The 21,262-nt window shown below is 37.1% G+C and overlaps 1 protein-coding gene across 2 annotated transcripts in view; it reads right to left on the bottom strand.

The window, feature by feature from the left end:
• Positions 1-21,262, bottom strand: part of Crebrf (CREB3 regulatory factor) — a 70,951-nt gene continuing 49,689 nt past the window's right edge. The window contains exons 5-9 of one of the 2 annotated variants that reach the window (XM_004644837.2): positions 19,248-19,442; positions 15,883-16,072; positions 14,529-14,602; positions 13,782-13,904; positions 1-630 (exon numbers count right to left, since the gene is read on the bottom strand). In XM_004644837.2, coding sequence (XP_004644894.1) covers positions 515-630; positions 13,782-13,904; positions 14,529-14,602; positions 15,883-16,072; positions 19,248-19,442 — 698 coding nt within the window. In that variant the 3' untranslated portion in view covers positions 1-514. The remainder of the gene's footprint in view (positions 631-13,781; positions 13,905-14,528; positions 14,603-15,882; positions 16,073-19,247; positions 19,443-21,262) is intronic. The other variant, XM_023705041.1, reaches the window with a different exon arrangement.

The raw sequence follows: 21,262 nt of genomic DNA on the forward strand, positions 1-21,262 counted from the left end.
ATATATATCATAGTGAGCTCAGGAAATGAACATCTAATGGCACACAGGCCTATTATGTCATGTACAAGTGAGATTGATGGTGTGGAAAATTAGAACTAAAAGCAGTAATTCTAAAAACAATCTAAATTGTTTTTAAAAAAATGCTTCCTCAATATTTTTGTGTAGTTCAGAGCATAAACCTGCCATGATACTTGGCACTACACTAATATATTCACTCCTCCAGAATGTTTGCAGTAACAGATTTGTGCAATCTGTACCTTAAACATTTGCTTAATGTATGAATTTTAATTCTAATGCCAGTAGCAGGTTTAACCATGGTTTATGCTCTGAAAATGCAATAATCAAGTATTTTGGATCATGCTTCACCTATGCTACAAGTTCTTAAAACAATGTAACCTAATTGTAAATGATTACATAATGCTAACTGACGTGCAAAACAGAATGAAAATTTACAATGGGGAACGTGACAAAAACAGACATTTCTGACCAGTGGACCAATGAGGCTGATTACACATTACACTTTCGATGCTGGTATCCTTAGTCCTACAAGGCCTCCAGTGGGATTGCCTTCTGCAGTCTTCTCTAACACTTGGTTAACAAATTCGGAAGTTTGCCCGGCAACTGGGAGACCTGAAGGGATAAAAAGGAACACTTATAACACAGAAATGGAGAGTACCTAGGTAAAAAGAAAGAAGTACAAAATATCTGAGTCAGGTGTGGCCCTCAGCTTGATGTGAGTTCAAATGAGTGCTGTTGCTTATTATTGCAGCCCAGAAAATCGTTCTGCCCCATTAGATTCATGTCTATAATTTTAAAATTAGAGGAGTTAAATCAAACCAAGATAAATATTAAAGATGTTACTCAACATTGAAAGTGGGATAGCCAACAAGGAGTAACAAACCAGAGTCAGAGGTACCTCTCTCTAAGCCCAGAAACTTTTCTTTCCTGTTTTTTCAGCCAGCTGCTTTTGATTGCTCTAATTCACATGTTCCATGAGGGAAGGCGGGAGGGCTCATCTAACACAAATGAAACTATGTATTCAGATTTTATATAATTATTTTTTATTTGTTTATTAATTTTATTGAGAAACAAACAGTAATGAGACAGTTTCAAAACAGGATAGTAGGACAGTTACAATAATACATTGCATATTGTTGTCTTCGTAGTAATTATTCATAGTACAAGATGTAGACATGATATCCTGTCCAAACACTCTAAGTACAAATCCTTCTCATTGAATTAAGAGAAAGTAGCTGTATATCTATTCTAACCATTCTGTAAATACAGATACAAAATGGTCCTTCATTCTCTTAATTCAATGAGAAGATTTGTACTAATAGTGTATGGACAGGATATCATGTCTGCATCTTGTACTATGAATAACTACTATGAAGACAATAATAAGCAATGTATTAATTATTGTAACTTTCCTACTAGCCTGTTTTGAAACTGTCTCATTACTGTTTCTCAATAAAATAAAATAAAAAAACCCAAATGGTCCCTTCACTTATATCCCCCTTTTTTGTTTAGTTTTGTCAGAGATGGGTATTCCATTGCCATTCAAATATTGTAGGTGCATGAATTCAGCAAAATAATCCAATACAGTCCAGTAGTACATAATATTAATGGGTTATCTGTAGGATTGGCAATGTCAGAAGTTTGATTTGAGTCTTTTACAGCTCAGCATATTAATATGGCTTTACTTTTTGTATCTCATTTTTATACTTTTCTGCTGGATGGTTAAGACCAAGATAAAGCAAGACCTATATAACAAGAAATGTAACTTTTGTATCTGACAAGGTCAGTCAAATCCCTTCAGAATTTACCCTGAAACCCTGTACCACAGTTTGTAGATCCTTTGTCAGTGTCAGCCATGTGGATGAGTCACGGCCATTGCTTGGCCAATGTGCTCTCTGTGAAAGCCTGAGAGAATGTTTTCTCTCCATGTGACTCTCCTTAGGCACACTCTGTATCACTGATCACTTTCCTCTATGGCCCCATAATCTCCTTGATCAGAAAATCTGGGACACCACTTAGTTACAGAATGTCACAGCACAGGTTCTCTTATGTCCTGAGTCCTCACTGACCTTGAAAGGCTATGGCCAAAGTGTTGGCAGTCCTTGCAACTTTTGGATCACATTCCAAAAATTGGAACTTGGAAGGAAAAAGAACTTGCAGCCTTTCTTCTTCTCTAATTTTTGGTCTGCAAACTTAAGTTCTCTTATGATAAACTAAGAGAAGCTTATCATAATTACCCTACAATGTAGGCAGCTGAGCTTAGCCACACTACCTGTCTGAATATCAAACATCTTATTTTCCATCAAGTATTGATATGTTAGACTTTAAGTCCCTACAGAATATGAAGGCATTCCAAGCATGGCCCTAGGATTACACATTGCTATCTTCAGTGCAGTTGCTTAATTCACAGGCATCAGCATATATAGTTAGGGTGAGAATCCTACCAATTAACTGCTAATTTCAAAAACCTGATCAAGACTCTCAGGATCATTGCCTAAATGTATGGTTTTGCCCCGTCATGCTTCCTAGCTTTTCTCCTGACCCTCTTTTTGTTTAATCCTGAAGTTCTCTCTTTCCTTTTAATTGTGTTATACCTTTCTATTTTTATTTCTTCTTTTGAGTTCTTACACTAGGGAGACTGTATGGTATTTGCACATGTAGGTCTGGTGTTTCCTTTTTCTTCATTTTGAAGAAAAATGATTAAGAAAATGTAGACCAGAAGAGAGAGAAAAGGTGGGAGAAGCATAAGCACAATAGTTCTCTTTTTTCAAGTATGATGATATTCTCTTATCTTTCTCATCTTCTATAAAAAGGCCAAAGGTAATCAATAAATCAAATAATAAAGATATAAGTTTAAAGCCAGGTGTAGTGATGCATGACTATAATCTCAGTGAGGCAGAGAATTATGGTGATTTCAAAGCCAGCCTGGACTACACAGTGGGTTCAAAGCCAGCCTGAAATAACAGTGAGACCCTATCTGCAAAAAACCCCCAAAACATACATATATATGTATCTTTTTAAAAATGTGTTAAGGAAATAGGAGTGTGAAAACAGAAATACATTCATTTAGTCACTGCTCACAGGTAGAAATATACAGATACTACAAAAAATACTGCTATTACTTTATCCATATGGCCAATGGGACAAACTGATATTATGTCCTCCTGAGCTAATAGAATAAGGATATATTAAGAATACTTTCTAAAAATTTCAGCTTCATCTTGTCAGGAGAAAATACATAAATATAAATGTTGGAACATTTTAGAAGATCTATCACAGGGACTTTTTTTTTTTAAAGATAGGATCTCACTATGTAGCTTTGCTAGCTTTCACCTCACTACATAGTCCAGGTTGGCCTTGAACTTGTGGCGATCCTCCTGCTTCAGCCTCCCAAGTACTAAAAAAAAATTGAAGGAGACAAAAAGAGAGGTAAAACGCAATGCTTGATCTTCAAATGGATCATTAAAAAATATATATATAAAAAAGGCTGGAAGGCTAAGGAGATAGCTCACTAGAATAAGCACTTGCCTGGCAAGTGCAAGGGCCTGAGTTCAATTCCCAGTTCTGCAAAAAAAAAAAAAAAAAAAAAAAAGAAGAAGACTGGAGATATAGCTCAGTGGCATAAATGCCTGCCTGCCAAGTGTAAGGTCCCAAGTTCAATCCCTAGTACTGCAAAAACAAACAAACAAAAAGAGAGAAGAAAGTTATAAAGGACATTATTGATACAACTTATAACTTATGGCTTTAAACTTATGTAAAACAGCCTCCAAAGTATATATGGCATTTTATCAATATTCAACTACTTGGATATAATATCAGTGTTGTGAATGAAAATAATATCCCTGTTTTCAAAAGATTTGAGCTAAAATAGCTAGGAATAAAATATTATATTTATAAATCACCTTTAAATAAACCCCCATCAATACATATGCACACAGAAACAAAACACAGATGTAGCAAAACATTAACAACTGGTGGACTGAGCTGAAAAAATGTAGATATTCACTACACTACATTTTTTTTTTAACAGTTTCCATAGTGTAGTGGTTATCATGTTTGCCTCACACTACTCTATTGTTCTACAGTGAGATCTTACCTGGAAAATTGAGAGAAAAAGGTAAATATATATTTTAACTCACTTAAAATGCAACCCACAGACCAAAACACCAAGTGGCAAATTATCAAATAGCACACATAAATGTAAAGCCTTAATAAGGGATTATGCAGTGAACAATTATAAAAGGTCATATAAACAAACCAGATCTTTTGATGACAAAAACTAAAACTAAGCATGAATTATGTCTATATTAAAAATAAGCTGAAAAATAAGCTGAGGAGTGACTGAGACAATCCAGGGCTGCAGGATCTTCAATAGACCCAGAGCACAGGCCCAGTGAGTGAGACCGCCCGGGGGTGCTGATCCCGGAATAGACCCAGAGCGCAGGCCTGACGCGGAACCCTTCAGTAGAACTCCCTGTAAAGAGGCTAGAGGCAAGACCCACCCAGCTGATTCAGGAGCAGAACATCTTGCCAGAGTGACACAAAGGGTTCAGCTCCAATGGTTGCAGCAGAAAAAAGTGGAGATCAGCAGCCAGACCCCAGCCAGATCTAAGCAACACCCACCTGGAGGAATCTGAACTTCATAGATCTGGATCTGGTGCTAAGGTAGTAACTCTATCTAAGCTCTACACCAAAGATCAGAAGACAGTGGTATACAAAATGACAAAGAGAAGGAACAAAATGCAGTCGACACTAGCATAGAGGAAACTGGAAATCACAAACCTGAAATCTCTGAAATAACAGCATTGGAAGTAAAGAAACAACTGTAGAAAGGTATAGAAGAAATCAGATCAGAAATAATTTCAGAACTAAAAAATGTAGTGATAACTATAATCAAAGAAGTACTAAGTGCTTCAAAAGAATACACTGATAAAAAAAAAGATCAGAATATAAAAATGATGGAACCCCTAAATAAGCAATTTAGGAAAGAAAGAGAGTGTATGAAACAGATTCAAAGTGATATACCGGAAGTTAAAACCTCAATCACAAACTGGCAAAACCGTTTGAATAAAAGTGAAAATAGACTTTCTGACCTTAAAGACACCACTGCAGCTAGTGAAAAAGAAAAGATCTCTTAAAAAACAACTAGAATGCAGGAAAAAATAATTCAGTACCTGCAAGATGATGCAAAGATGACAAATGTTGAGACTAATAGGCATCAATGAGAAGGAAGGAGTCAATACAAATGATATAAGAAGAGTATGTGCAGAAGTAATAGCAGAAAACTTCCCAAATATGGGGCAACAATCTGACATTCACTAACCAAAGCATATAGAACTCCAAATAACACCAACCCAATTAAAAACACACCCAGACATATAATAATCAAGATCCCAGAAATTCAGCACAGAAACAGTATACTAAAAGCCACTAAAGAAAAGAAACAGATCACATTTAAAGGAAAACCCATCAGAATAACGGCAGATTTCTCTTCACAAAACATCAAGTCAAGAAGATCATGGAGCATAGTACTTCAAGTCTTGCAAGAAAACAAATTCTAACCCAGACTGATATATTCTGCAAAACTCTCAAGTATAATGGAGAAATGAAATACTTCCATGACAAAGAACAACTAAAGAATTTCATGATGACAAAGCCAAGCCTACAAGACAACTAAATGATGCTCTAGAGAGGGAGCAAATTGATCACAGCCCCATGAATAAGAATGGAAAGAACCCACCAAATAGGGCAAACAAACACAGGAGAATAAGAGATATACAATAGTAGTCTTTCAGTTATTCTTTTGTATTCAGCAGCAAAATATTTCCATCAGCACACCCTACAAATGGACTTCTCTTCCACCCTATGGGTCATGATTCCATCTGAATCTACAGGGTGGATTTCAAAGAAATAGCTGTAGCTCAATCCCACAAGTGACTCTTGGCCACCAGTAACTGTCACGGTCATTATGCACGTCCACAACACACTAGAACTTTGTGCGATATCCTATCCTCAAACTGTTAAAAGTGCTGGTCATTTATTTGCCATTCCAGTATTTATCTTGTTTTACTCTTAGTACTTCTTTGCTATCATGAAAACCTTTTCTTAGTTCAATTGTTTTGAAACATTTAATTTTTAATTAATTAGTATTTAATTTTCCGAATATTGCTTAATCTTAATTTTTGTTCTAAGATTTATACTGTATCTTTCACTTACAATTTATTTAAAAGACATCATATAATATTTTCTAGTATTAGAAACTTTAAAAAGTATATTTCCATTTTCTGTTGAATTTTTTAAAAATTAAATAAATAAATAAGCTGAGCTCCTGTCACTCTTAGAATGATTAGTAAAAAAAAATCTACGTTTAGAGAACTCAAGGGGAAGATTTAGTTCCTCAATCTAAAAAACGTCTACCTCTTAGTCAAACTATAATGTTAAAACAAAAGGCTACCATTTTTTTTTTCAACTGGGTTAATTTCTGATACTGTATCATTGATATAAAAACACAGACATATTTTGTGAGTTAAAGATATAACAATGGTATGTTCTCTGATTTGCAAGAAAGAATTTAAAAATGTATGCTTCTAAGTATTGCATTACTGACAGAAAACTCCTACTTTCAGCTGCAAAATATACCACAAGGAAAACACTGAATTTTCCTTCAGTGATTTTTCAAATATTAGATGTCTTTGTGATGTATGTTAATAACATGAATTATCATGATACTGCCTTTTGAAAAGATTTATGCTTTAAAATAACAGTTAATAAATTATTGCTTTAATTGCAAAAAAGAAAGAAAAGAAAATCTGAACACTATATATTAAAACCTAATACAGGGGGCTAGCAAGACAGCTCAGTGGTCTAAACCACCAGCTTAGGCAAGCTTAGGCAAGTGTGGTTCGATTCCCCACACTACATCTCAGGGCAGGCTGAGCCAGTAAACAAACAAACAAACAAACAAACAAAAACTGATACATTTTATGGTAGGTATCACTCAGTCTCAAGTTGCTGGGTTCAATCTCCATGACACACAAAAAAAACCAAACCAAACTAAGAAAACCTAAAAGGTAATATTCCTACCTTCTAAGACATGTTAAATCTCACCTTAAAAATTCTTGGGCAAAAGGTAAATTTAAAAAAAGGAAACAAAGCTTTGTAAAATAAGGGGAGGAACAGGGGCTAAAGGGAAGGGAGGGCAATGCGGGAAAAAAAAGATTTATCATGTATAGGTACAAATTTCCTATAATGAATGTCAACATTACGCATATCTAAAATGTCCCAATAATGTTTGCTTTGGCAGCACATATACTAAAACGACTCAATAAAATTATTTATTTTTTGAGACAGAGTCTCATTATGTAGTTCAGGCTGGCCTGTAGTTCAGGCAGGAATGATCCTCCTGCCTTAATTTCTGAAGTGCTGAGATTACAGGCGCGTACTACCATGCTTAGCCCCAATAAAATATATTTATTTATTTATTTATATTTAATAAAATTAATCTTAAAAAACTAAATCAAACGTAAGTTTGAAGTATTAAGGAAATAATTAAAATATGACACATTAAATTTATAAGGAATAACTAAAGTAGTTCTCAGAAGAAATATGCAAAGGTTTTGTTTATGTTAATGAACAAAAAAGAATTAAAATGGATTTAGTTAAGAATCTACTAACTCAAGAAATGGTAACTGGTAAATGCAAGAGCTGGTTCTTTGAGGAATGAGGAGCAGAATAACCTGTAACTATTAATGAAATATGGAATGCTGGGCATGGTAGTACACACCTGTAATTCCAACACTGAAGAAGCTGAGGCTGGAGGATCACTGTGAATTCAAGGCCAGGCTAGGCTACAAAGTGAGTTCAAGGCCAGCCTGGACTACATAGCAAAGCTCTGTCTCCAGAAGAAAAAAAAAAAAAAATCACACACACACACACACACACACACACACACACAAAGAAATTAAGAAGAAGCCTAGTGTGGTGGCACATTTATGTACTTCTAGCTACTCCTGAGGCTGAGGCAGAAGGATTTCAACACTGAGGCCAAACTGGGCAATTTCCAGAGATCCTATTGCCAAAAATAAAAAGGGTCACATAAGGTGCCTGGTGTGATGGCACACACCTGTAACCCTAGCAACAGAGAGGCCAAAGTAGAGGCTGTTGTAAATTTAAGGCCACTTGGGTACACAGCAAGTTCAAGGCCAACCTGCACTACATAATGAGACCCTGTGTCAAAACAATGGGCCATGTAAATAATTCATAAGTAATTTAGTTGGGGAGCACTTGCCTGGTGTTCAGTCCTATCTTCAGTCCCCAGTATAGGATGAAAAAAAGGAAGAAAGGATGGGAAGAAGGGAAAAAAGAGAGAGGGAGAAGAAAAAAAGAAAGAAAATAGATACAAATAAGGAACAAAAACAGAGCACTAGCCATGGGTACAGGGGAAATAAAAAACTAAAGACAAAATCGATTTTAATAAATTTGAAAGTCTAGAAGAGGATAATTTTCTAGGAATAAAACAATCAAACTGACTCTAGAAGAAGTTGTAATTCAACAAATTATTGTTAGGATAAACAAAAGTTTTCAAAGAGTTAATTTAAAAAAACACATTAGGATAAAAACTATTAAACACTATTCTACCAAACTGAGTTTCTCAGAGAGAATATGAAAGAAGATGGCTGTATATAGCAGACACTTATTTTTTCTTTTGTCTTTTTGAGACAGGGTCTTGCTATGTAGCTTAGGCTGGCCTTGAGCTCACTTTGTAGCGCAGGCTGGTCTCAAACTTGTAAACTCTTGCCTCTGCCTCTGAATGCAGGGATTACAGGCATGCACTACCATGCCCAGCTAGCAGCAGAATTTTTTAAATCTCCATTTTTTCCATATAAAAATAAGGGAATGCAGATAGCTCAGAGGACTAAAGTGCCTGTTTAGGCAGACACAGGGACTGGGGTTCGATTCCCCATTTGCTGTGCCAGCTCCGCCCCTGGGGCACGCTGAGACAGCAATTCAGACTGGTCATGGTGGTATGAACCTGTAATCCCAGCATTTGGGAAGCTGAAAACAGAAAGATCACTTCAAGTCCGACCCGTGTAGTGAGACCCTGTACTAAATACATAATTTTTAAAAAGCAAAAGAAGAGGAGAATATAGCTCAGTGGTAGAGCACTCCCCTATCATGCTCAAGGCCCAGAGTTCAATTTCCAGCAACACCAAAAGAAACAGAGCAACTGAGTCCATGGAAAACAGGCTCAGGAGGTACACAGCTGTAGTTTCAACTATTTGAGAGGCTGAGGCAGGAGAATTACTTGAGCCCAGGAGTTGGAGACCTATTTGGGCAATAAAATAAGGCTGTCTCTTAAAAATAAATAAGAAAGCTATGCATGATGCTTCATGCTTATAATACTGTCACTCTGGGAAGCTGAGGCTGGATGATTCCAAGTTTGAGCCCAACTTGGGCAATTTGCAGCTTAGCATGTACAAAGGCCCTGGGTTCAATCTCCAATTCCATCATCAAAACGAAACACTATAAACTGGTCAAACAAACCCCTGAAAACACTGGTAAGTAACAAGCTACCTCCATGAACCCTAGCATTCAAAGGTTATTAAGAATTGAATAATATCAGCATTTACTTCACGTTATCAGTATTTTTGTGAGATAAATGAAAAGGAAGTAATGGACCTGAGGACAAAAATCTAAAATGGCCAGCAGGTTATTATTTACTAGGAAGAAAAAGAAGATAACTTGACAACTGCAGCTGAAGCTGAAAGGTTTTGTGCAACCCAAAAGTACAAGATGAACTCAAGGGGCCCACATTAAGACATGAAGGACCCACAGCCAAGCCTCGAAGAATTCAGAAAACTGGCCAGTCAGACTTTGCAGAAGAGCCAGCACTGATAAGAGCATGTGAGGTTGGCATGAAAACATGATTACAGAAGATGTAAAAGATAGATATGGTCCAGAGAAAATGGGGGTAAGGGTGCAGAAGAGAATTTCAGAAAGCCAACTGTTATGTTTAATGTTTACTGAAAAAAAGGAAGATTTCTGTGAAGCTAGAATGCTACTGGGTTTTTGTTTGTTTTGTTTATTGAGACAGGGTCTTGTTATATAGTTTAGTTCAGGATGGCCTCACAGCAATCCTTCTGCCTCTTCCCAAGTGCTGAGATTACAGAAAAAGAAAAGAGAGAGGAGGAGAGGCAAGGTGCTTTTTTTTTTTTTTTTTTCCGGAACCCAGGATTGAACTCAGGCCCTTGCCAGGAGGCAAGGTTAAAAAAGATCTGGAACTACATACTGAAAGAATACAGTACACATGTGAGAATATCAACCCTAAATTACTAAACATAGTTCAATAAAATAACAAGGACTTAAAGAAAAAGTAAAAAATTAACCACTAGGAAGAATGTATGCAATGTGTTAATTATTGAAACTGTCCTACCAATTTGGTTTGAAACTGTCTCATTGCTATTTGTTTCTCAATAAAATTATGGAAAAAAATAAAAATAAAATAAATTTAAAAAAACAAAATCCAGGGGGTAAAAAATCATTTTGGTATCTGGGCAAAACCAGCAAACAAGTGACATAAAAATGTAGATACTGGTTTTGCAATAGAAATATTTTATGCTAAGAAACTGGAGAAACATATTCAAGGAATGAAAATATGAGTCAAGGATTTTTTACTGGGTAAATAAAACTGACATTCAAGTATAAAGGGAATACACAAACTTCTCAACATATGAAATGTTTAAATTAAAAATGAAATGGTTAAGGGCCAGCCAGACAGATCATCAGACTACCAATTGCTGGAAGCTGTGCCGACCCTACCCTCACGGTAACTCAGACTGGGTGTGGTGGCATGCGCTCGGAATCCCAGCACTTGGGAGGCTAAAAACAGGGTGATCACTATGAGTCTGATCTGTGTGAGACCCTATAGACACTGTACTAAATATAAATGAAATAGTAAAAGTATTTTCTTTTTATTTTTTTTATTTTTTTTATTTTTTTGTGTTTGTGTGTGTGTGTGTGTGTCCAGCTCAGCCCACCAGGGGGCGGGGCTGGCTGGCATGTGGTGCTGGGGATTGAACCGTGGTCCCTTTGCTTTAGCTAAGCTTGTTCTAAGTAGGTGCTCTAGACCACCGAGCCATCTCACCAGCCCAGTATTTTCTTTTTTTTTTTTTTTTTTTTTTTTTTTTTTTTTTTTTCTACAGTTTTATTGATAAACATATAGCAATGAGACAGTTTCAAATCAAATCGGAAGTACAGTTTCAACAAATAATACACAGCATATATTATTCTTAGTGGTTAATTGCTGTACAAGATGCGGACTTGTGATCCTATTTACAAACACCAATAGAACAAATCATTCCATTCATTAAGACAATGCAACTATATATCTACCCCAACCACTTTGAATACACAGATACAGAATGGACATTCATCGGTGTACCCCATTTTTCCTAAGTTCAGTTACTGAATATTATAGCTGTGTAAACTCAGCAAAATATTCTAAAAGAGTCCAGTAGCCCATAATAGCATTGGGTCTTCTGTTTAACTGGCAATGACAGAAATTATTGACCTGAGTCACTCACAGCTTAACTTAACAGCATGGCTTTATTTCTTATATTTCGTCTTCATACTTTTCTACTGGATGGTTAAGACCAAGGTAAAGCAGGACCTGTGCAACGAGAGTTGTAGCTTTTTGGTCTGAGAAGGTCAATGAAATGCCCTCAGGATTTGTCCTGAGATCCTGTACCTCAGATTGTAGAACCTTTATCAGTGCAGCCATGTGGATGAGTCATGGCCATTGCTTGGCCAATGTGCTCTCTGTGAAAGCCTGAGAGAGTGTCTTCTCCCCATGTGACTCTCCTTAGGCCCACTCTATGTCATCGATCGCTTTCCTCTTTGGCCCCATAATCTTCTTGATCAGAAAATTTGGGACACTACCGAGGTACATGACGTTACAGTACAAGTTCTCATATGTCCTGAGTCTTAATTGACCTTAGAAGGCTAGGGCCAAAAAGTTGGCTTTCCTTGTAGCCCTCCTTTTTCTCTAATTTTGGTCTGCAAACTTAGGTTGTTACCCATCCAGAAGAAAAGCTTATTGTTATTATCAAATGATTTAGGCTATCAATCTTAACCTCACTATCTCACTGCATTTCAAACATCTTAGGCATAATAAGGAACAGGTATTTTTCATCAAGTATTGATATGTTGAACTTTAAGTCCCTACATAATATGATAAAAAACATTCAAAAATTAGATTATATTTTAAAAAATAGGATAAAGAATTCTATGCTTCTCATGTTTGCACATAAGTCCAAAAATCTCATCATATACAACCTTGAAGCAGGACAGTCCCACAATATTCCTTTTCCTGTCTCTTGCTTTCATTCACCACCCCCTTCTTCTTGAACATCCACCTACCCAAGAGACATCTTAGCAGTAACTGGCATGTCATGACTAGCCGCCCATATTCAGAATACCACAATTATAGGCACTCCCAACATGAAACAACTATTACAACCAGTATTTTCTTTTTATATTACATTTTTTTTTTTTTTTTTGGGTGGAACTGGGGATTTAACTCAGGCCCTTGCACTTGCCAGGGAAGTGCTTATTCTACTGAACCATCTCCCCAGCCCCTAACAGAGTATCTTAGAAAGAATACCCAAAACGTTAAAACAGCCATTAGAGTATTTGAAAAAAGTCAAGCAAACTTATTATTACTGCTTCTTGTTTTGATTGAGTAATTAAGTAATCTACATTAAATAGGAAATAAATGGTTAGGAAATAAATTCAGGAAAATATTGACACATAGGACCCACTCTTCACGTGAAATCATTTTCAGGGTCAGTATAATTCTATTCAAGACAAACACAAGGCCTTTTTTATTCTGTGAATTTAATTGTTTGGACTTTCATAGATTGGAAAGCCTTTGGGATGCTACTAATCTGTAAGATTATTTGCTCCTATGGGAGCTAAGCTCCTAGGCCTTTACTGTTTTCATGCCTATGTCCACACTTGCTATCTCCTCTCCATCCACTATCAGCTGGCCTGGCTTCTGATGCCTGTGCTTCACTGATCTTCACCATAGTGTGCCAACTGTTTAGGGAGGACAAATCAGATAACCACATTTATTAGAATCTTGTGAAATGTATTACTGAACAAAATACGTGAGACTGCCAAGAAAGGTGCAAACTAGGCTTGCATCTCAGAGCACTGTTTTATCCCATGTAAGGTTAAAGTTGCTGAATGCTTATCTATCTTAAGCATTAAAACTGTACAATGATTAAGTCTAAATTACAAATTTTAGTAACCAGCAGTATACATTTAGAAACATTAAATCTTGAAAGATATAACCATCCATAAAATCCAGAACTAAAATGCTGAGGCAGGACGGCCATGAGTTCAAGGCCAACCTAGATTATATAGTGAGTTTAAGGCTAGCCTGAGATACATAGAGACCCTGTCTCAAAAAACCAAGCCAGAACCAACAATAAAAAACAACCAAAAGAGAACTACTTATGAAAGAATGTAAGTGTAAAGAAAAAGAGAACAAGTGTGAGCTGGGAATACAACACAAAGGCAGAGCATATGCCTACCATGTATGAGGTCCTGACTCAATCCCCAACATAACAAAAAGGAGAAAGAGTAAGTACAATAAGAGCATGTGGGTATTGCCTTAAACTAAAAGAACTTTTACTAACTCCCCAAATCATGCATCTTATACTACATGCTACTATTTGTATGAATTTACCCAAAATTCTTACCAAGAGTATCTTTAATGAGGATTTCAAGTTTCTGCGCCATGTTAGGTCCTCTCTCCTCTCTTGGATTCTGTACCCGGTTTACAATCTCTTGCTTGATGGAGTTAATTACAAATAATAAATTATCTGTAAGACAAAACAAAAGAGTTGAAACATCACCCACATGGAAGAATTTGCCTTTACTTATATAAGTGATACTCAATTTAAAAATGAAAGCGCTGGGGGTGTAGTTCAGTTGGCAGAGCACTTGCCCAGCATGTACAGGGCCCTACATTCAATCCTGAGTATCATAAGAAAAAAATAATAATCTGGGAAATTTCAATTCAAAAGATGCAGGTTGAAGTCTAGGAAACTGTACTTTAACAAGTACATAGATGTTTCATTGAACAGTGGAAACATAGCTAGCTCTAAACTAGCCACACAAAGGTTAAAATATTCAAATCAAGGAAAATACAAAAACAAGTCAACAAAATTGGGTAATCAACACAACTATAAAACAGAAGAATGGCTGTGGTTATAAGCAGACTACTTAATCACTGTAGTGATGAGACTGGCTTAAGGAGCCTCAGATATAGATGTCCATACACTAAGAAGGCAAGAATGAATGAATGTGGGCTTGTGGCTTTCTGAGTGGATCAATAAAAAGGAAGTTGATAAAAATGCAGAGCAAGCAAATTATAAAAGCAAAGAACAAGAGAGATCCAGCAAAGTTCATAAGAGGTTAATAAATCCTTCAACATTTAGGTTTACCATATTCAGTATTGAGGCCCCATAATTTCACTTTATTAGCTTCATACTGGGCTTTTTTCTTTAACCGACAAGCTCTGTAAAAAGAAGGAGCTATTAGTTCACTTTTCTTTTTAAAATACTCAGAATATACTACTTTTTGCTACTGTTACACATGTCCTTATAGCAACCAAAAATTACTGCATAGTGATGTTTATTAAGGGTCTGAGTTATAAAATACGTTACAATAATTTACCCTAATCCATTTTAAAAAATTAAGCGACATTCAAAAGTAAAGCTATAGCCAATACACACCTATCAGGGTGACTAAAAAACAAAAGAAACAAGTCCAAACTGACACTTCAAAGTATACAGAATTTAAAGTGAATACTGTGGAACACTCATTTGTTCACGTGAAAATGTAAAATAGTACACACAATTACTCTGGGAGATAATTTGGCAGTATAAAGTTGAACATATACACTTAAGCTTATCTAACAGAAATAAAAACTTACGTTCAAACTCTTCTAAATCAATGTTTGTGGTGGTTTAATTATACTTGCCAAAAACTGGCAGTAACCCAAAAAAGTCTTTTAACTGGCAAACAGATAAACTGTAGTGTACAACTACAAGGGTTTATACTACTCGATAATAAAAGAACAAGCTACTACTCCTTATAAGGACATGGATGGATCTCAAATGTATCATATTAAGCAAAGAAATTCAATTCTAAGGAAATATACAGTACATTCCATCTATGTGGCAGCCCATATGACAGAAAAGAAATTGGTTGTGAGAAGTTGAGGATGGGAAAAGAGGTATGCTTTATTAATTTTTTAAGGTGATGAAAAGTTCAGTATCTCTATTATGATGGTGGTTATATGACAGGTTATGTTTGTAAAAATTCCTAACAGTGTACATTAGAAAGAGTAAATGTTACTGTAAGTAAATGAGACCTCAATAAACCTGACTCACTAAAAAGTAAATGAAAATTAAAGCTGCAAAAATTGTTATATTGCCGAGAAGAATATAGCTCAGTAGAATAAGCGCTTGCCTGGCAAATGCAAGGGCCTGAGTTCAATCCCCCGTTCCGCAAAAAAAAAAAAAAAAAAAAAAAAAAAAAAAAAATTGTTATACTGTGCTGTACTGTTACACTATACTGTACTGTATTCCATTTAGTTCTCTCTTTAAAAAATTTTTCCAGGAAGCATAAATAACACATTTTACTTTCAAAGGAAAAAGTGTAATACTCTTATTATAGTATTTATAGAAAAAAAATATTTTTGAGTAATGGTTAAAGGTCACCTATTCTTTTAAAACTCAAAAGCTAATCTCACCCCCTAGACTATTTGCATGAGTAAACATTATTAGCATTTACCTGGAGGCCAGCTTATTTTTTTCCTTCCTTGACCTTGGCCGGGCTGTTAAGGGTAGCTCACTGACTGGAGTCAGGTCACTAATCACTTTATTCAGCTTCCGTAGCTCATTGCCTATTTGGAGTAGTTTTTTAGGATTTGGAGTCAGGTCTTCTACATCAGTTCTTCGTGATTTCTTTACTGCGTATTTTCCTTTAGAAAGTTTAAAAGTTAAAGTCAGATTATTTGTTTTAACAATAGATACATTTTCCACAGTTAACAACACTGTCTTCTAAAGGTCTTGCCAGGCATAGTGGCACATGCCTATAATCCCAGCACAATCCTGAGGCTGAGGCAAAAGATTGCTGTGAGTTCAAGACCAGTTTGGACTATATAGTGAGGTCAAATATTGTCATGTTTCTGAAATCTTGGCATGTTGAACAAACCCAATCTAGAAGGACTAGCCTCCTGTCTATGTGTGGATAGGGGTGTGCTGTCAATGTATATCAGTGGTGGAACACTTGCCTGGCATATTCAAGGCTCTAGGTTCCATCTCTAGCACCACAAACACAAAGAGGGGTGACAGTTCACTGTTCTAAATTTTTCCTAGTTCTTCACTACTCTTAGGTTTCTAACCCCAGTAAAACAGATTTTCAATCTTTTTTTTTTTTTTCAATCTTTTTTTCTCTTTTTTAAAGACAGGGTCTCACTATGAAGTTCACGCTGCCCTTGAACTCACAATGAGCCTCCTGTCTCAGCTTTCCAAGTGCTGGAGTACAGGCATTCATCACCATGCCCGGCTCTTAATTCCTTTCATAGCAATACTAAACATCTCAAATCTCAGGACTGAATACAAGTGCACACAAAAATCTGGGCTGAAGTATAATATGTAGTCCAGAAGACAGTCTGGACACTTTACCCAAAGATGTTTTGATGCTGCAACTAAAAATCTGTGAGACATACATATTTCATGCTGGCTCAAAACTCCAACAAATAAGAATCACCTTGTTTGAACATTCTTCAACTTCTCTGATAAGTAACATTACAGAACACTCCAGTAGTCTTGCCCTATCATTCCAGGGAGAAGGAATGGCTGTGTACTCCTACTCTGAATTTAACTAGCTATGGTGGCAAGTCTGCGGCACATGTGCCATAGAGGGCTGTTTGTATTCTTGAAAGCTATTAAAAGGCTCGCCATCACACTGTCTTTTCCTAGAACTCACAAGCTACTTAGAATCCTTTTCATTTTTGGTAGAAAACTTTATTGAATATAAAAATTTCATAATCATGAAGAGGTAATACGGTACAGAACTGAGTACTGATTGACAGAAAAACTGAGGCATAAACATACTTAGATAGAATTCCTGTCCTCAAACATGCTTAGCAACTTGAATTTGTAAATACTAAACTGCTTATTGAGCACGAAACTTAATACTTCCCCTCTGCTTTTTTTAATAAAGACTTTGTTTTGTTTTGTTTTGTTTTTTCTTTCTGTATTTTAGGGGAGGATCTACAGGGTGTTCAGGTTCTCACTACTAGATCGGACTCTGTTTACAGCCTCCCAAGCGCTGGGATTACAGGCACGTACAACCATGCCCCGTCTCAATGCCCATCTCCTCACGCCCTGGGGGCACCACTGGCAGGGAAGGCTCAGGGATAAAACCCCAGCCCCTTAAGCAGGCACTTTAAGCCACTGAGCTATTTGCCACGCCCTAGTAATGATTTTGGATTAATGTAAAGATCACTTTCGTGAATTCTATTTAATCTTTCTGGATTAACAAGTAAAAATTTAACCTATCTAAGATTATAAGCATCTAGTGATTCCTATTATTTAACTCTTCTCTTCCCTCTTTTTTCTCTCTCTTTCCTCCCCCCATGATATTGGGGGTTGAATTCAGGGCCTTCATATTGAGCCTCCATCCTGAGCTATACTCCCATTTTTTTTTTTTTTTTTTTTTTTTTTTTGAGACAGGGAAATTCTTGCTAAAAAATTAAATTACCCACACTGGGCTTGAAGCTGCAATCTTCCTATCTCAGTCTCCCAGAATACTGAGATTACAGAGATGTGTCACCACGCTCATCACTCCTTTTTCAACAAGTATGCTTTCTTTTCTTTTTTTTTTTTTTGCTATTAATAATAAATTTTATTTTTATTATCCATTTAACATAATTTCAAAACAGATCTGTGCTCTAAGACGAGCAAAAGAACACACCAGAAGATTTTCATAATGTTCTGAGCAGGGCATGAGGCTTTGGGGCCCCAGTGTTGACGCTAGCATCTTACTAAGATTTCTAACTACTGATACAGAAACAAGAGGTGGGCTTGCCACAGAAGACCCAACCGTGTGAAGGCATCGCTGAGCTCTCTGCTTATACAGCCACCTCTGAAGGGTGTGATGCTAGTGAATGACGCTTTCCTCACCAAGTTCAGTTGTTTTAAGTAAACTGCTAAAGTATGTACATGTTCTGCATTGCTTCAATACATTTAAAAGTTCAAGTCTGGAGATGTGTAATTCTTTCTGAGTTCAAGCTGGATGTGAGCGCTATGAATATGGCCTGCTCAACACATTCAGTTCAATTTTAGCAATGACCAGCAAACTAGGGAAACCCAAATGTTCTTGTGGTCCTGAGACAGCTGTTAAGCCCCCAGGCCTGCTAAGCTCCCCAAAAGGAGCCCAGCAGCCAGGCTTGGCACACTACCTGCTTTTGCATTGCCAATGATCCCACCAGCAGCAACCAGGGTGGCATAGCCATAGCCAAAATAATGTAATGGCACTAGTGGGCCAGAGCTCCTCTGCATTGTTTTGTGTCCAGGTGGGTGACCACACCAAGCCTGCACCTGGGCCATGGGCCTGATGAAGGCCTGGATCAAGGTCTGCTTTCTTTTCTTTACCCTTCCTTTTTTCTATATTTCGGTATCTTCATTTAGATTTAGTTTTGAGGAATGGAGAATAGGAGAGGGATGCTGAAACCCATTCGCTTTCTCCTCAACCCGACAGCAGCTATGAGAAGTCAGCAGCTTCCCAGCCATTTCCTGAGTAAAGTAGGTAGGAGAAGGGACCGGTTATGAAACAAGTGCTAGCTCTTGACACTGTATGCAGAGAGTAGTCATGGCACATACATCAGCCCTACTATTTCCCTTTCTAGTTGGCTACAAAGGGCTGAAAATCCAAGTATACCGAGTAAAAATTATGGGTCAATCTTTCCATTTACAATGACACTGAGGCTGTCCACACACCTGTAATCCCAGCACTCAGGAGGCTGAAGCAAGAAGATGGCTACAGTCTTGGCTACAAAGTGAGTTCAAGGCCAGCCTGAGCTGCATAGTGAAACCCTGTCTCAAAAGAATAAATAAGACACTAAATATTCAACAGCAACTTTCTCTTACCATGATGCAAGCCATTTTTCTGATACATATTGCTTGGCAAGGTATCTCGGTTCCATTCAGATGGCCTCAGAATCCTTTCTTGCTGTGATGGCATAAGTTGTTCGCTATATTCCCAGAAGTACCTTCTTTTACCTCTTTTCCGAGAGGATATTGACGTCATCTCCTTCAAGTCTTCTACAGAATCATTTTCATAACCTTAAAAAGGGTCCCTCAAATTGTTAAATCCCTCAAACTTCAAAAAAACAATCAGAACAATCAAAAAGATTCCTCTTATAACTTGAGACATTTTCTTTCATTTGGAAAACCTCAAAGATAATTAGCAGTCAAAGATAATAAATCAGGTCTCTAAAGTAAATCAGGAAGCTCCAGTGGCACTAACACAATCGGTTAGTAAGCAATAAAGTAAATCACCATGTGTATCTTTCACAAAATATTCAGGATTAATCAAGCCTTTTTTTTTGGGGGGGGGGCAACTCAGCCCACCATGAGGGCAGGGTTGGCAAGACCTGTGGTACCAGAATCAAACTGTGGTCCCCTGTGGCTGCCTAAACTTGTCTAAGCAGGTGCTTTAGACCATTGAGCTATCTTGCTGGCCCAAACTTGAATTCTTGGGTTTATCTTCCTTGGGATTCTCTTTGGTTTCTGTAAGTTAGTACATGCTACTTTCTTTTGGTATGAGATTGAAAGAACAAATATATCTTCCAGAATGTCAAAGGTACCATTATATAATGGCACTTAGAGAGTAAACTATGACCTTAAAATGTCCTTTTTTTTTTTTGCAGTACTGGGGATTCAACTCAGGACCTTGCACTTGCCAGGCAAGTACTTATTCTACTGGGTTACCTCCCCGGCTCAAAATGTCCTTTTAATATTTACACATATAAAACATCTGAGAGTAAGCTGTGTGCATTTCTCCCCTTCTATTGTGGCAAATTTTTTTTTTTTCGGAACCGGGGATTGAACTCAGGCCCTTGCGCTTGCCAGGGAAGCACTTATTCCACTGAGCCATCTCTCCGGCCCCATATTGTGGCAATGTTTTGCAAGGGAGCAATGGCTTTCTTCCTATCTCCCACACCACCCTTTTGGAAAAGTACAAAAGACAGTTCTGACCCAGTCTAGCAAATAAAACTTTTATGTCTATTCTGGCTAATACTTTATTAGAAGCAACTTGTATTTATTTATTTAGATGGTACTACGGACTGAACCAAGGATTTTTTGTCCTGAGCTATACGTTTAATGCTTTTTAAACTTTTTATTCTGAGACGGGGTCTCACTAAGTCACCCAAGCTGGGCCTGCTATTACACTTTTTTTTTTTTTTTTTTTTTTTTGGCGGAACTGGAGATTGAACTCAGGCCCTTGCACTTGCCAGGGAAGTGCTTATTACACAGAGCCATCTCCCCGGCCCGTCTATTTCACTTTTAAGAAGGTATTTTTTCTTCTAATGAGAAACTCTAGAAAATACTTAAACTTTGATCTGCTCAAATTGTTGAACAGACTCAACACAGGATAACCTAAAAGCTAAAATAACTTCAGAAAATGACTGTCTCAGGTGAACTGTGTAGCATTAATGCTAAGAACACAAAGAATAAGGTGTGTATAGGATGCACACAAACCCAAACTTAAAAGTAGCTAGGAAAAACTGTGAGGCACTGGCCAGGAAAATGGCCATCTTCTCCTCCTAAAAACATGACTTGCCTGGAACCGTTGTTAAGAAAGTGATGAAATCTGGCACTTTGGGGGGAAAAGTCTGAATTTTAGAATTCTACCAAGTTTTGTTTGAAGTAAGAACCAATCAGGAGTTTAGTATTCCATTTATACACCTTTCTGGAATAGGCAAAACCATAGAGACAGTGGTTACCTGCAGTTGGGAGGAAAGGGATGACTACAAAGAAAAATGAGAGAATTTGGGAGCCTAAACTATTCTACATCTTGATTACAGAAGTGGTTATACGAGGGGACAACCCGCTTGGGCCTCCTCCTGTCCCTCTCTTGGACAGGAGCTTTCTTTCCTTCA

Source organism: Octodon degus, unplaced genomic scaffold (assembly GCF_000260255.1).
Source record: "Octodon degus isolate 3935 unplaced genomic scaffold, OctDeg1.0 scaffold00212, whole genome shotgun sequence".
In the NCBI taxonomy this organism is placed as follows: Eukaryota; Metazoa; Chordata; class Mammalia; order Rodentia; family Octodontidae; genus Octodon; species Octodon degus.